The sequence below is a fragment of the Cynara cardunculus genome, assembly GCF_001531365.2.
Source record: "Cynara cardunculus var. scolymus isolate 2C chromosome LG 13, CcrdV1, whole genome shotgun sequence".
Classification (NCBI taxonomy): Eukaryota; Viridiplantae; Streptophyta; class Magnoliopsida; order Asterales; family Asteraceae; genus Cynara; species Cynara cardunculus.
The window spans coordinates 5,849,561-5,866,514 of NC_037540.1; the positions used below are offsets into that span (position 1 = coordinate 5,849,561).

General features: G+C 33.5%; 2 protein-coding genes across 2 annotated transcripts; both read left to right on the top strand.

Moving 5' to 3' along the window:
- Positions 1-1,957: 1,957 nt before the first annotated feature.
- LOC112525603 (probable galacturonosyltransferase-like 3) lies at positions 1,958-3,084 on the top strand. The gene has a single exon (XM_025135794.1). The coding sequence runs from the start codon at positions 2,021-2,023 to the stop codon at positions 2,873-2,875; it is 855 nt and encodes a 284-aa protein (XP_024991562.1). The 5' UTR covers positions 1,958-2,020; the 3' UTR covers positions 2,876-3,084.
- A 3,368-nt stretch (positions 3,085-6,452) lies between these two features.
- Positions 6,453-12,261, top strand: LOC112524560 (serine/threonine-protein kinase STN7, chloroplastic). Its single transcript, XM_025134433.1, has 10 exons — positions 6,453-7,006; positions 7,123-7,209; positions 8,879-8,998; positions 9,104-9,202; positions 9,536-9,704; positions 9,792-9,885; positions 10,523-10,616; positions 10,706-10,762; positions 11,420-11,833; positions 11,946-12,261. Exons 1-10 carry the CDS (start codon positions 6,563-6,565, stop codon positions 12,105-12,107), a joined length of 1,740 nt encoding a protein of 579 aa, XP_024990201.1. The 5' UTR covers positions 6,453-6,562; the 3' UTR covers positions 12,108-12,261.
- Positions 12,262-16,954: the final 4,693 nt, after the last annotated feature.

Below are 16,954 nucleotides of genomic sequence, written 5' to 3' on the forward strand. Positions count from 1 at the left end.
CAAACTAGCAAAATCGATGCATCAAACAAACCCAAATATCGAGCAGCTAAATCGAGCAGCAAACTAGCAAAATCGAGCAGCAAACTAGCAAAATCAAGCAGCAAATCAGAAGAAAAAACAAGCAGCAAACTACCAAGAAAGCCTTGATTTGAGGAGAAACTATTTCGGCCGATTAGGGTTCTTGGAGGAGAAGATTGGAGGAGAAGGAGCGACTATTGGAGGAAAAAAGAGAGGCGTGGGTTTTGTTGAAGGGTAGGCAGGTCTTTTTTTTTTGGCTTAATGGGGACAAGTGATGGTACCCTGCTGTGCGAATAAGACCATATCTGGGTGAATAAGCCCGAAGTAAACACCCTAAAATGGCTGTGCGAATAAGCTCATTTATCCGGTAAGCTCATTAAGCCACAAGTAAACAGGCCCTAACTCTTTAAAAACGATTGTATAGGAAAAAGAATTGATTTTAATATTTTCATTGGCCACCAATATGAATATTTGAAATTAAATGTTTAGAAAAAAATTAATATTTTACTAAATATATTATTTATTTCTATAACATAATTAACGGTGTAATCTTCATAACGGAGAAATTATTAAAGTTAAATGTAATTTTTTGTAAAAAATTAATTTTTGATTCTCTATTTTGACAAATTTGTTGGAGATTCTCTTAAATATGAGTGTTCACTTAGACCGCACTGTAAAGCATGGTTTAGGAAATTTATGGTGTGGTTGCAGGTTTGAATTAACAAAGCACACCACACTGCAATTTTTATTTATTATTTAAGTTATGTATGTATATGTATGTATACAGACACAAAGACAATATATAAACGCATCAAATGTTATCATCAAATTTAATTTCAAGTCAACTTTTTGAATGTACTTAAATTAATTATGACACCCTTTAAATTGTCTTAAGTTATTTTGAATTTATGTATTTCTAACATACTAACCTTTTTTTTTATTGTATGAACATATTATTCTTGAATCCTATATTGAAATCATAATCTTACAACCACATTGCACTGTATTTCACGTGCAGTTTGTTGTTTGGTCCTAAACTACAACAAGCCGCACCATAAACATCTCTACTTTTATATTATCCATGAAATCATAAAAATTACGTTTTGAATGTATCTGAGAATCAAAAATTATGAATATGAACGTTAAGAGCTTCAATCATATCCGATAATATAGATGTTTTTACCGAAGGTAAATTGTATGAAAATTGAACGTATTTTGGTGGGATCTCTATTTTCTTTTAGGTATTTCCAAAATGAACATTTTAACAATAATAAAAGCGATATATCAAACATTCAAGTGTTTAATTTACATATGAGAATCAATGAAAATACAACATACTTTGATTCAATTCCTATTTTATATTCGATGTGCCAAATTGCATATTTTGAATATATATTACAAAAATAATAATCAAACAAAAAACCTTGTATTTTCATACAATTTACCCAACGTATTAAACATGAAATTGAATTAAATCAATTTTATAAACTTATAATTACTAAAAATTGTTTAATTAAATACATAATTAAAGCGGCAAGATTTTTCAATAAACATTATGCCTTTTTCATAAAGTATGATTTCTATTTAAAAATATTTTGTAACAAAATCTGCATATATGTAAAAATATTAATATGATATAATTATCCATTAAAATATGGTATAATGTCCTTATAATAAAACCCAAATTTTGCAATCCTTGTCTCTACAACTACCCTATTAAATACGGCACTGGGCCCACGTGTTTCATCAAATTACCATCTTTACCCTTCACTTCTCATCCTCCCTTCTTTAGCCCACCACACCAACACATGACACTCATCATTTCCCGTTTTTCAAAAATCCCACCGCCACCATGCCACCGACATTCCACCTCCTAGCCACCACCGTCCTCCTCCTCCTCCTCCTCCACCACCGCATCTTGGCCACTGACCTACCGGAATTCCAAGAAGCGCCAGCATTTCGAAATGGGGAAGAATGCAACACCACACGAATTCACATAGCAATGACACTAGATGCGACCTACCTCCGTGGATCAATCGCCGGTGTATTCTCCGTCGTTCAACACGCCACCTGCCCGGAAAACATCATCTTCCATTTTCTCACAACCCATCGTCTCTCCTCCTCCCTCCGCCACACAATCACCACCACTTTCCCTTACCTCAAATTCCACCTCCACCACTTCCACACCGATCTAGTCAAAAACAAAATCTCCATCTCCATCCGCCGAGCACTCGACCAACCACTCAACTACGCCCGTATCTACCTCTCCCACCTTCTCCCCGACACCGTCCACCGCGTCATCTACTTTGACTCCGACCTCATCGTCGTCGACGACGTCGTCAACCTCTGGGAAATCAACCTTAACTCCCACGTCCTCGGAGCACCGGAATACTGCCACGCCAACTTCACTCACTACTTCACACCTAAATTCTGGTCAAACCCACACTTCTCCGGCGTCTTCAACCACCGTGATACAAAACCCTGCTACTTCAACACAGGCGTAATGGTTATCGATTTGATGAAATGGAGGAGGCACAAGATAACTGAGAAGCTTGAAAAATGGATGGAGATACAAAAGAAATATCGGATCTACGAACTGGGTTCGTTGCCACCATTCTTGCTAGTGTTCGCCGGAGATGTTGAAGGGGTGGAGCACCGGTGGAACCAGCATGGGCTCGGCGGAGATAACGTCAAAGGGCTATGCCGGGATCTGCATCCTGGTCCGGTGAGCTTGCTTCATTGGAGTGGAAAAGGAAAGCCGTGGTTGAGGTTGAACTCCAAGCGGCCATGTCCACTGGATCAACTGTGGGCCCCATACGATCTCTTTAAACATGCACCGTTGATATCCGACAGCTGACTTGAAATTTGGTTTTTCAAATGAAAGAATAAAAGTAAAGAGGTGACGTGTGAGGGGGGTTTTCGTAATCACTCCGGAGTTAACGGAAATTTTGATACGGTGGTGGCAGCCGGTGGTGGACGGCGGTGGTGATAAATGCTACTACTAGTTTATTTAGGGATGGTGTATAGTTAATGACATTTACTATTATTTAATTATATCCAACCTTTGGTGAATTAATATCGGATACTGCTACTTTTTTATTAATATATTTTGTAATTTAATTGCAGAATTATTCCCTTTCTGAAAAAAACCTGGTATTTTTTATAATATTTTAGTATAATGTAAAATATTCTGGTATTTGCATTTATGCACAGGGATCAGAAACTATAATTTGTGGCAGTGCCGCAGTGGTATGCCCGAAAATTATTGATTTATCTGGTGACATGACATGTAAAAATAGGATAATTAACCAAAGGTAGTTTTTGATTGGTTTGAGTTTGACTACAAAAGTTAAAAGTATCAGAAGGTCCTAAGTTTAAATTCAAGTAGGAATAAAAATCCTCTTGTGGTCACGGATGTTCAAATGCGGCGACTCTGGGCTATCTGCAAAGCAGGTGGTCGCACTAAGATTAATCGGCTCGCATAACGGGTTGGATATACAGGTTAATAAAAAAAAAGATAATTAGTTTTATCAAAAAGTTAGGATAACATTAAGGTTAAATAAATTTATGAATAGTATTTTTCAAACCGAATACGATAATACAGATCAAAAAGAAGTTAACGGTTTTAAGGTTTCGGGTAAGTTATGGTTTTTGCTGTGAGGATTATGATTTTTCTGGTCTCGTCTATTATGAAAAACAAGAACGAGCTCTTGTGGTGTGGATTTGTTATAATGTTAGCCTCTTTTTTAATAACCAATATGCTCTAGCTGACAAGTGTTTTACCTTGTACTTTGTTCCACGTTGAACAAACAGATTGATGTTCAAATCAAGTTCATCGTTATTGAATCATAGAACAAAACTCATGCATAATAAATTAAAGAGGGTCAAGTGGTTGACCGCTTTCTAGAGAAGTTGAGGGGTTTTTAACGACTGCAGGCCTGGAAGCCGAAGAGGAGCAGAAGGATCAAAAGGCGCATGACCAAGAACGCAAACATACAAAAGAATAGTGGTATTTCTTGTTTTAAATGATTGCTATCGTTGTTTGAATTGGCCATTCATATGATTGTTGAAATGTTTGGTGTCCAATCGATTATTTGAATTTGGGATTTCGATCTAAGTGGAAAAGTAACATTGCATGTTTGATTTTGATGAGGCTATCAAAACTTTGTTACAAGATTGTATGCTCCAATTTGAATTAGCCGAGCTTACGTGTTAAATGATTGGAGCTGGTTTTTCTTTCGTTCTTGATGTTAGTCTCATATGAGTGCTAAGAACTTGTCCAAAACATTCACTGATTAAGAATGTTATTGAAATGTTTGTTTTTATTATTATTCAGCATCTATGAAGAAACAGGTCGTTAGAGCTTGTTAATGACCAAGATCAGTTTAGAAATTGATTTTAACTATTGTACCTTAGCTATTGATAATCATTTGACTTGAATCCAACATATAGTTATATACGTAGTGTTGGAATCCTTTATAATTTGGTTTTCTTATTTTTTTTTGTGTGGTTTAAATTGCATTTGCTTTGATAGTTAATTCTATCATATCGCTTTTTTCTTCAAGTAAAAATCCACCCCTCATTCTATCTTCGGTCTTGTATTTCTGAAAAGCATAAAACTTGAATACATTCACATCCAAATCCCTGTGGATTCGACTCTACTTACCATTAATAAAATTAATTATGTATTAACGGTAATGGGTTATTATTATTATTATTATTTGTTGGTCATGACAACCATCATGAGCAAATAACAACAACAACAAACCGTGAGGGCGATGAAGAGCAGCTTACGACAACATCAATAAGGGTTAACAAAGAGCAACAATAGCATCAACTTACATCGGCTAGGTTTTTCCAGTAAAAACAACAGACATGAAATCGAATAGATTCAGTTTTATATATACGCGAGAAAGGTAATAAAAAAAAGAAAGAATGCTTATTCTTTCTTTTATCACTTAGGAGCCGAGTGAGATGAAAGACACATGCATGAATTTGAATATGAGAAAGAAATGAGGAATCCTCTTCAACTCTAACTTCCCACTCTAGTCGTTTTTCTTTCTATTACTTTGAAAGTAGTTGCTTTATCTTAAGCCAAAGCAATACGTGTAGGTGGATCGACTCATCAAGTTCTCACTGAAATAGGATCCACACAAGGAAAAACACTTGCTATTCGATGATTATTAGCGGCATCCCAAAAGACGAAATACGTCTCTCAAAATAAGTTCTGAACTAGTAGATGATGCCAAAGGGAGTGGGATGCCTTTCACAAAAGAGAAGAGACACATATAATGATAAAGTTAAATAGAGCTTTTGCACATTTTCGTTAATCCATAAACAGAATCAATACATCTTGATAGGAAAAAAAAAAGCATTGGAAGTGATCGATATATATCTTGAAACAAACGAAGAGGAAACGAATGATGAAACATAATCATGGATCAACTAAGCCCTTTCATAGACTTTCTTAAGAATAAGAACAAGAAAGAGACATCCTATAATATAATACTAGAAGAGTACTCGTGCAATGCAGCGAAATATATCTCGATTTTAATGTTTCATTTTATTCCGTCTCTGTAACTGTTTTAATACGATGTTTATGTGGTTTTGAGAAATGGATAATGTTTTTATAATTAAATAAAATATAAATTGGAAGATATCATAAAATTTCGAAAATAAGTATATCAATATTAGTTTCAAATTAACTATTTAAAAGTTCTTTGTTTTTTGTGTAATTCCTTTAATTCAATTTTTTTGTTATAATTTAATTTAGATTTAATAACGAAGTAATTTATTTTTTATTTAATAATATATTTTTTATAATAATAATAATAATTAAGTATTTTGTTAGAACTCAATAATTATCATAATTATATTTTAGATTTTTTATCAATACATCTTTATACTTATGCACAATTTACTTGTAATCTTGAATTTTAAGTAATATGCATCAATAAACAATACTTCACGTATAAAACATGGTTGTTAAGAGTTATTACCAAATGCTTTATAATATAGTATAGATAAATAAGACTTTAAAAACTCTATAAATTAAAAATTAAAGAAAAAAACATAAATTTCAAAATAAGAAAAAAGTATTTATATTCACGAATATTATATATGTTTTACTATTTAAAATTCCATTTTTTTTATGTGTAAAATATGACGTATAAGTATAACGAGCCCATTTGAGATGGTCTAAACTCTAAATTGTAGTCTTATATTTGGGCTAAGTTCTTCAAAAGAAAATGCTGATTGGGAAGATATAAAAGATAAGCTCAAAGATGATTTGATCTAACCAAACTGACCGTGAAGCCCAGCACATGATAGCAACTCCACATGCCATTTGTGGTTTAGATTACTCCATCCACTCTATTCGTTTCTCTCCACCAATTTATACCTCAAAAACTCCCTAAGAACGTAATTTGGTTTATCTCCCCAAACAAAATCATATGTGTTGCAGAAGAAACAGAATCCAGAGAGGTGTTGAAACAGAGTATATATATAGGCAGATGTAAATATATACGTACATAAAGTGACGGATATGGCAACTTTAGCAGCAGCAGGAGGAGTAGGATTAGGATCTGTCTCTGTGAAGCTCCACTCCCTCAATTCATTACCTCCTTGTCCCTTTTTAGGCAAAAAGTTTAAGTTCAGACAAGAATCTACCTCACATGGGTCCAAATTCACTATCCTGAGGCCAAATTCACGCTCAACTATTGTTGCTGGAGTTGAATTGGTTGATTTTGTTCATAATGTTTTTGTGGGTGTTGGAGTTGGTCTTCCTTGTACAGTGATGGAGTGTGGTGATATGATTTACAGAAGCACATTACCCAGATCAAATGCTTTAACACTTACAATCCCTGGCGCTGTTTTGGCTTTGGGTACACTTTCTTACCTTTGGGCTACCCCTGGTGTGGCACCTGGGTTTTGGGATATGTTTGTTCTTGCCTTTGTAGAAAGATTATTCAGACCCACATACAAAAAGGTTAATAAAATTTACTTATTAGTTTCAAATGTTTATCTTTTATTGGTGTTCTTGTGTTTCTAACATGTTTTAATTGAAATTATGGGTCTTTGTGTTCTTTTTTATGATGATGGCAGGATGATTTTGTGTTGGGAAAGAAGTTGGGTGAGGGAGCTTTTGGTGTTGTTTACAGAGTTTCCTCGACTAAGAAACCCAACTCAAAGGTACCACCCATGTGTTTGTAGAAATTCCTCAGTGAAACTGTCTTGTTTATTTAGAAAAAATGACTTGAACAACCATACGAGCTTCAATTGGTTGCATATTTATCACTTTTTTTGGTTTATATAAACATCTGAATACATATCATATTTCATTTGGTGTTGATCGACCTTCACTTTAGAATTTGTTATTTGTTGGGTCTACTTGAAATGTGGACAAAATAGTTTGTCTACTTCTCAAATTAGTAGTTAATGCCTCTAAATTCCAAAACAACCATAATGACTCAGGTCCGGCCTTGACCACGTGCAGCCCGTGCGGCCGCACACGACATCAAAGCCAAGGAGGCATCAAATTGTATCTATTACTAGTTTTGGGTTTATAATTTGAGAATTGGACAACCGGGCTTTAACTATAAAACCAGACCCAACTCTAGTGATGGATACTGGATGCACATCGTAAACCGATGAACGCCAACATTCCAAAAACTAAAGCCGATTACTGTTGTTCTTCAAAGCTCGACTGTTCCAATTTTCAAAGCATGACATTCTATTTCCAACTGATTAACGGTCATAAAATTAGATTCATAAAATTGAAGATGGAAATCCCGAATGGCCGATTTCTATTGTTGATTGAACTTGTTGAGTTGTTGCGCAAGTTATAGTAGGATTTATGGATCTTTAATTCTTTTTCCAAAAAAAAAATAATCTGAATTGATTATCATGAAGTGAACTTCTAATTGATTATCATGAAGTTGTGTCATATGTGGTGGTGTGGGTTATTGACTTACTAGGTTAAGGCCTAAAAAGCTTTTTTCTTTTTGATAATGAGTCTTGCATAGGGCTGTAACTAATCAAACGTTCAACAAATTGTTCATGAACCGTATGGTGAAAATTTGTTTACGTTCATTTATTTAATAAACAAACGAATATGAACACATTTTTTGATAACAAGTCTTGCTTGCATATTGAATTTTAAAAATTGAAAATTGAGATTTGCAATGCACATGAACACATCACTGTATCAGCATAATTGGAGCACGCTACCCAACAATAACAACATATTGGGATATTGCCCTATTGACACTTGTTCTTTGCAATGCTCAGTAGCATAGATTATGAGTTTTAAAATTTATCATTGTTCTCTTAACTTTTGTTTACTTTGAGGTTTGCATTACTTCATTAGATTTATACTTTAGTCTTTAGACCTGTAACTTTCTGAGTTTTGCCCTTTGCTTACTATGACCCTAACATTGATGTAATTTACTATTTCAGTTAAAATTAATTATAGTTTTTCTTGTCTTTTAAGTTCCATATATTAAAGTAAAGATTCTATTGTGCTAATTTCAATTTGGAAAAAGGAAAATCGAAAAAGAAGGAAGCATCAGGTTTTATCCTTTTATCATTCTATATTTTGTAATTCGGAATTTTGGTTTTTATGTCCCCCATCGTATCTTTTATTATAATTAATAGTAATCGCATGTTTCGTCCATTCCTACTTTTTATGCCAATGTTGGTTATTCATAGTTGTGGGGCACTATGTACTTACAGCCTCTACGATTTCATTTGCTTAAAAAATAGGCATAAACTCATGTTTTTAGCATTTTTACAGCATCAAAAACCTTAGGACTGGCCCTGCATAATGTAGTAATACGGTTTTTCTGGTGGTTCTTAAAAGGAAGGCGATTTAGTACTTAAAAGAGCTACGGAATACGGTGCAGTGGAGATATGGATGAATGAGCGTGTGAGGAGGGCGTGTGCAAATAGTTGTGCTGATTTCGTATATGGCTTTCTTGAGGTATGTTCTGATATAATCTATAAATAGAAAGTTTTAACTTTTATACATTTTTTATTTATTATAAAGAGCCCATAATTGATGATTACTGGTTTTGACTATTTTTAGAAATCTTCAAAGAAAGGAGCTGAATATTGGCTCATATGGCGTTTCGAAGGAGAATCCACACTTGCAGATTTGATTCAGAGTAAAGAGTTCCCCTATAATGTTGGTAACTGATCTCAAGATTGATTCTTGGTTTTTAGATATTGCATACTCTATCTATCTGTGTTTGTATATTGATTTCTTCTCGCATCAAAATAAATGGGATGCAATATTTCTTCATACATGAATAAACCCACAAAATGAAAACATTCACTGGTGAATATGAATCAGCCGTCGTAGCATTCTAATGCCAGTTAATCTTCTTTAACACTTACAATGGTCGTAGAATTCTTGTATTACGCAACAGATTGATGCAAGGTGACTCTTTTTCTTCGTAACTTCTGTAAAATACTTAATTTAGCATTTTGAATACATGTTCCCTGCCAAAATATTCAGGTTGAATCAATGATTCTGGGAGAGGTGCAAGATTTGCCTAAGGGATTGGAAAGAGAGAATAGAATCATTCAAACTGTTCTGAGGCAACTCTTGTTTGCATTAGATGGTCTTCACTCAACAGGGATTGTCCACCGAGATATCAAACCACAAAATGTTATTTTCTCCGAAGGTGAACAAGACATTTCATTTTATATTTTGACATTCCATATTCGCTATCTTACTCATAATAGCATGCATTTACTCGTTTCAAAATCAGGGTCTCGCACGTTCAAGATCATTGATTTGGGAGCTGCAGCAGATTTGCGAGTAGGCATCAATTACATTCCAAAAGAGTTTCTCTTAGATCCAAGGTAGTAAAGATTTACATCTAATCTGTTTTCACCACTAAATGATTTCAGTTTTTGTGGATCTCGGCTTGAGAAGTAAAGATGTGATGATGTGTCTAGCGTAGAAACAAAGATGACTACGACAAAGTCGATATTATAGAATGCCAAATATATCTAAATGTCATATTGTACTGTCTTATAAGACTTAAGTTATAGGACCAAATAATTGTGCATCATATGTAAAAAGTTTCAATAAGTTCATTTTTAAGGACATTTTGGATAAAGCGTCCAATTAGTCTTTTTATGACATTATTTGAAAAAAAAATGTGTATATGTTATGACAACAAGTGTCCTATAAAAAAAAATGTGTTCCAAGGACACTTCTTAAAAATGTCATGTAAAAAAACTAATAGGACATTTTATTTCAAAATTGTCCTAAAAACCTTATTAGGGCGTCCAAAAGCGTCTTATCAACGTATTGTAACACTATCACATAAGACACGTAATTGTTTGGTCTTATAAACCTAAGTCTTGTAAAACAGTCTATTAGGACATTTACACATACAAAAATGATAACAGTTTTCTCATGGAACTGTTCAAAGATTTTTCTTGAAGCCTAAATATTCACAAATAATTGAAGAAGGTGATTGAACATTTTCAGATATGCAGCACCTGAGCAATATATTATGAGCACACAAACGCCTTCTGCGCCATCAGCTCCCGTTGCAGCTGCACTTTCTCCGGTTCTATGGCAGGTGCAATAGCCTCCATGGATGGTACCTGCATGGTTTTATTTACTTCGATTCTATGGTTATTAATTTTGATTGTGAATATTGTTGAACAGCTGAACCTCCCGGATCGGTTTGACATTTACAGCACAGGTCTCATATTACTACAAATGGTACGTAACTCAACATTTCTCTCATTAGTGTTAAGAGTTCCTCACCTGCTAGACTCCGACACTTTCTCTTCATATATGTCAGTAGCGGACCCTGAATCTTCTAATATCCTGGAGCACCCTCAAAAGTTTAGTGTATGCACCTTTCATACCCTCCAAAAACATTATACTTGCGAAAATTGGTTGAGCGGGGCCTTCATAGGTCCGCCCCTGATATATGATGGAAACTCCATTCTATCCTTAAGGGCTCTTTTAAAGAGCAATCTGATGGGGTTCTACACATTCTTACATGGTATCAGAGTCAAGGTCTTAACACTTTTAGGGTGTGGAGACTATGGGGACAATATGTGCCCGTCTAGCCTCTGTTTGAGGGGGAGTAGTCCCACATTGGCTAAACTTGGACTATTTCTTCTCGATATATGTTGGAGCCTTACCTCTCTCTTGAATGACTGTTTCGGAGAGTGATCTAATGGGCTTCCATATGTTTTCACGATTAGAAACCTTGCCCTAAGGTCGGAATGTGAGGCTAACCTACGACCTCTGGGTTAGCCTAAGTGGGCTGCAACCCCTTAAGTAGGCGAGTTCGAGCTTTTCAATTTGGATCATTATTATTTTCTTTTAGAACAAGATTTAATGATTTACGGTGTCTTTATACTTTAGGCATTCCCTTCATTCCGCTCAGACAGTGGTCTCATACAATTCAACCGTCAGCTAAAGAGATGCGATTATGATCTCATTGCATGGAGAAAAAGTGTCGAACCTCGTGCAAACTCCGATCTCCGAAGAGGATTCGAGTTGTTAGATTTAGATGGTGGGATCGGATGGGAACTCCTGACTTCTATGGTCCGGTACAAAGCACGACAACGAGTGAGTGCCAAAGCGGCTTTGGCCCATCCGTACTTTGACAAAGAAGGTCTTCTCGCTTTGTCCATCATGCAGAATCTCAGGCTCCAGTTTTTCCGAGCCACACAGCAGGATTACAGCGAGGCTGCCAGATGGGTCGTTGAGCTCATGGCTAGATCCGGAACAAAGAAAGATGGCGGATTCACAGAAGCAGAGCTTCAGCAACTCCGAGTACGTTTTTAATACACTTTTTTTGTAAATGGGACCCACTTGACAATTTTGTTTGATTGGAATTAAGCTGACATATGACTATTTTACCGGCTTTTGGGTTTCTTGCTTGTAGGAAATACGACCAAGTAAGAAGGGGAATCCGCAAAGAAATGCTCTTGCCTCGGTCCTTCGGTTCCAAAAGAAGATTTTGAAAACGCTAAACGAAAGCATGAACGAGCTTAGCCAACAAGGGAAGAGCATGTGGTGGAGTAGATGGATCCCGAGAGAGGAATGAATAAGATCGTATGTACGTATGTATATATAAATACGTAGTTTATACGCCCATATGGATATCGATCTGTAAATTCGTGTTGTCGTATTTACTTAATTGCTAAACGAGATGGGAATTACAATATGTGTTATCAATTCAGAATGGAACTTGTTATCAAGTGAAAGGGGTTATATTATATCTCCAACATATATGGAATTCTAAAAGAGTTCAGGAAATCGCAATAATTTCAAACGATCATAACTTTTGACACAGATCGAATTATACGACGTATGACCAAACAACGTATGCCTCAAAACACATTGTTAAATGACCCGATTTGAAAATTCCAAAATTTACGTGTTTTTTTTTGTAATTTCATTTAATTATGTTATTAGATGGATTGGTGTTGCAATCCAGATGGTTAGCTGGGTTCTTTTGATTTGTTGTCGGTTCGTTTTCTGTTGTTCATGCTTCACAGCTTCAGTTTTGTCTTTTGGTAGTTGTCATGTTCCATTTATTTCTGCTTATGCTTCTTGCAGTAGTAGTCAATGTTGTACTTTTATTTTTTAATACATTTACTGTCTTTTGAAAAAAATTATAGCAAGAAATCTTGAATTCTTTTACTATTTTAAAAAATGATCTTCGATTTTTGAATATTTTTTGATATAAAGATCTCAACGCAATATTTAATTAACATAAAAATATAAACAAATATTTTCTTAAAAAAACGTGTTTACTTATAACATATCTGATGTACAATCATCTGATTTCATATTGCATTGGATCTCGTCACATGTTTTCGATATTTATTACGATAAAACCAACTAAAATTTGGAAGAATCAACGTAGTGAGCATAAGATCACATTTGGTAGCTGGCGTTGAGTGTGTATTTGTATGTAATAACATGGTTAACACATTAATATTGGGATTAGCACAACTTAATTAAATGAGTGATCAATACGTGTAATCACACCTGTAATTAACCCATAATTTTGTAGGCAACATTCGTGCGGTACTTCCTACAACTAAATGCATCATTAAATTAAGAGCAACAACTGTGACTTCAAGAACAATATATATTAAATTAAATTAAATTTATTCGACAACCATTCAAATTGTCTATTTTAAACATATATTTCTATACTATAGGAGCGTATTAATAAAATTGAACGAGAAAACTGTATCGATTTTTAAGCTAATTTAATTAACATGTCTTCGTCATAAACATTTATTTTAGAACGGGAGAAACTGTTTGATTAACTTAGAAAAATTATATAAATGGTTCTCCATTCGGTTTAGGTACACAATTTTGAAGTCCTATGTGAAGGCACTATTTGGGTAATTTGCGCAAAAAGTTGATGTGTGAACATGACGGAAATTGAACACAGTTGTGTTAATTTTACCAAATGCTTACTCGATAAGTACTTATTGAGTCATTTACCTTACCGGATAAATATGACAAAAACCGAGAATTTTACCCGATAAGAGTAATGCCAAAGATCGAAGTCTTATCAGGTAAATATGGGTGGTGAATTTTACTCAGTTAGTGCTTACCGAGAAAATTGTTACATACAATACCGTTTTGATATATTAGAATCTTACTCGGCAAGGTAAACAAGAGTACTAATTTTTATCAGTAAGCGCTTACCAAACGTTCACGTAGACGGCTCTTTAGTTTTGAGAAATTAAATATTTGGATTTTAAAATAAAAATATATTTATTAATTAAAATATAATAGCGATAGTAAACAACACGTTCACGTGAAAACAGTATTTGGAACCCATTATTTGCTCCCAAAGAAATCTATTTTATGATAAACAATTAAATATCTTTAGAGATGCGATGAATTAAAAGATATATAAATTGATAATAATTTTGTTATTGTATTTTTTTTAACAAAAATGGACGCTATAATTTTTTAAAATAAAGTATTTATAATTAAAATCTTTAAATAAAATTAAAACGTAACAATTCCAATATTAATTATGTTAGAGGTTACTAAACATAATCCGCGTATATATGAATTCATTCCTCCTCTTCCTATCTATTCTCTGTTACCCATAAATTCAACACGGTCGAACTAATCATTTTCAAATTCTAAATTACACTTTATCTATACTATATTATAAAATATTTAACAAAAACTTTTAAAAACCAATTTTCATGCATAAAGTATCGTATATTGATGCATATTACTTAAAAATTCAAGATTACAAGTAAATTATACACAAGTACAGCTTATTATCAATACTCTATTATAAAGCATTTGACAAAAACTCTTAAAAACAATTTTTTATGCATGAAGTACCGTATATTAATGCATATTACCTAAAAAATCAAGATTACAAGTAAATTATACACAAGTACAACTTATTATCTATACTATATTATTAAGCATTTGACAAAAACTTTTAAAAACAATTTTTTATGCATGAAGTACCGTATATTGATGCATATTACTTAAAATTCAAGATTACAAGTAAATTATGCACAAGTACAACTTATTAAAGCTCCATATTTGAATTCGTGTAATTAATTGCGGATAAACATATCAAATAGAGGATAAACAACTCATTTTTAAATCTAAAAAATCTAAAATAGAATTAGGATAATAATCGAGTTTTAACAAAATAATTAACTATTATCTTTATAAGAAAATTATATTATTAAACCAAATATAAATTATTTCGTTATTGAACCTAAATTAAATTATTATAATAAAAATTGAATTAAAAATTACACAAAAAATGAGAAATTTTAAATAGTTAATTTAATACTAATATCGATATATTTTTGTCAAATTTTTATGATATCTTTCAAATTTATATTTTATTAAAAAAATAAAAACATCATTGTTTTTTTAAAAATCACATAAGACCATATTATAATATCGACTGAGATAAAAAATAAAATAAAATATTAAAATCAAGATGTATCTCGCTGCATTGCACGATTAACTTTCTAGTATTCTTAAAATTAGTTGTTTAATTACTTGATATCTCTTAATTTTTTTATTTTAGACACATAAACTTTTATGCTACATTTTGATATTAAAAAATTAATTTTTAGTAAATAAAAAAATGAAAGGAGATTGTAATAATGTTAAGAAAATGTAAATAAATATAAATGTGGAGTATGGGAGAGACAAGAGGCACACCAGTCACAGGGATTTCACGTGCAACCCCTCACCTTCTTGATCGCTACAAACAGGCAGCTACCCTTTCTTTTATTTATTTCCCATAATCAAATTTAAGTCTTACAACACTCTACACTTTCATATATATATATATATATATATATATATATAAGTTTAATTGCAAACCGATTTTCAATTATAAACCGGGGGACAAAGTAGAGCGTAACACGTGTTCTCGGTGTCCATGTTCAGTATGAATAACAAAGCTAAACGTTCATGAACTATTCATCATGGATTATACATGATGAATAACCCGTGAAGGTGTGAGACACATGTCATGCTCTCCTTTAACGTCTCCTGATTCACAACAGGAAATGGATTTGTAAATGAACCCACCCCTATACATATGGCTTAATAGAAAAATGGGATGAGGTCAATTCAAGGAGTCACTTCACTCGTAACATCATGTAAACAATCTTTATCGATTGCTGTACAACCCTTGTAACTGCATTATTAGATATCTATGGTGGATGTTTAATAAAGATACCATCATTTTGAGGTCTAAAAATCTTTTTATCAGTATTGGATGAATGAAAAATTTGTTAAAAAGATCCTTGGTCAACTACAGGAAATGGTTGTAGTTGTGGATAATACACAGAGACTAGGTCATAATCATTACACGGACTGACTCATAATCATTGGTCGTAAACTCGTAATTGATTTGTTGATCTATTTATGTGTTCAAGGTCGTATACAAATGAAATATATACTTCTCGAGTAGAAGAAATTGAATACCTTGTTGGAAATCTTTTTAAAGAAACATCTCTAGTTTTAGGGGAATTAGAATAGACATATCTAATTGAATGAAATAATGTCAATTTTGACGGAAATAATTTTATATCTTTATAAGGGGACGTTTACCTAAACACTTACCCGGTAAGCGCTTAACGGTAGCATTCAACTTTATCTCTTGTTTATTGGGTAAGATTTTAGTCTACCAAACGACATAGTATGTAATAATTTACCCGGTAAGCGCTAACCGTGGTAAGAGTCATCGTCATCACTTACAGGGTTAGACTCTCGATTCGTGCATTCGCTCTTACCAGGTAAGATTTTTGGTACTTGTCATATTCATCCGGTAAGGAAATATGACTTGATAAGCGCTTACCCGAGTAAGCATTTGGTAAACGGCCCCTAAGAATCGTTGTAGTCGGTGCAAGAGGCAACTGAGTGACAACTTGATTAACTACAGAAACATTTACTAAAGAAAAGGCTCGTTAGATATCTTCCAGACTTCCACATCATACTTATTATATGCAGCCAACTAACCACAATGTTGTACCCAAAAAGGTTTCAACGGTAGCGACTAGTGACAATAGTACTACGCCATCGTTATCCACAGGCCCGTTCCTGATATTTTTTAGGCCCTGGGCGAGATGTAAAAAGGGGCTCTTTATAAGTACGATATTTTTTCAATATATTATTTTTATCATCAGAAATAACATTGAATTCATATAAAACCGTTTTTCCGAGTATTCCTGGACACAAAATCAATCAATACTCATTTCTAAATTAATATTATCTAACGGAACATTTTTATGTAGTATCGGTAATTTGTTTCATCATCAAAAACATTCTATGATATACTTTTGGTACATAGAATGACATCATTTGGGATCACAAAGTTGATTCTTTTGATTTCCGAGTGACGCTATGTAAATCAATGCAAATAGG

Excerpts from the sequence above, each read along its gene's own strand:
- LOC112525603 (XM_025135794.1), top strand. The coding sequence starts at position 2,021 with ATGACACTAGATGCGACCTACCTCCGTGGATCAATCGCCGGTGTATTC.
- LOC112524560 (XM_025134433.1), top strand. The coding sequence starts at position 6,563 with ATGGCAACTTTAGCAGCAGCAGGAGGAGTAGGATTAGGATCTGTCTCT. Across the intron at positions 7,007-7,122 it reads TCAGACCCACATACAAAAAG|GATGATTTTGTGTTGGGAAA; the intron begins GTTAATAAAATT and ends TGATGATGGCAG. Across the intron at positions 10,617-10,705 it reads TTTCTCCGGTTCTATGGCAG|CTGAACCTCCCGGATCGGTT; the intron begins GTGCAATAGCCT and ends ATTGTTGAACAG.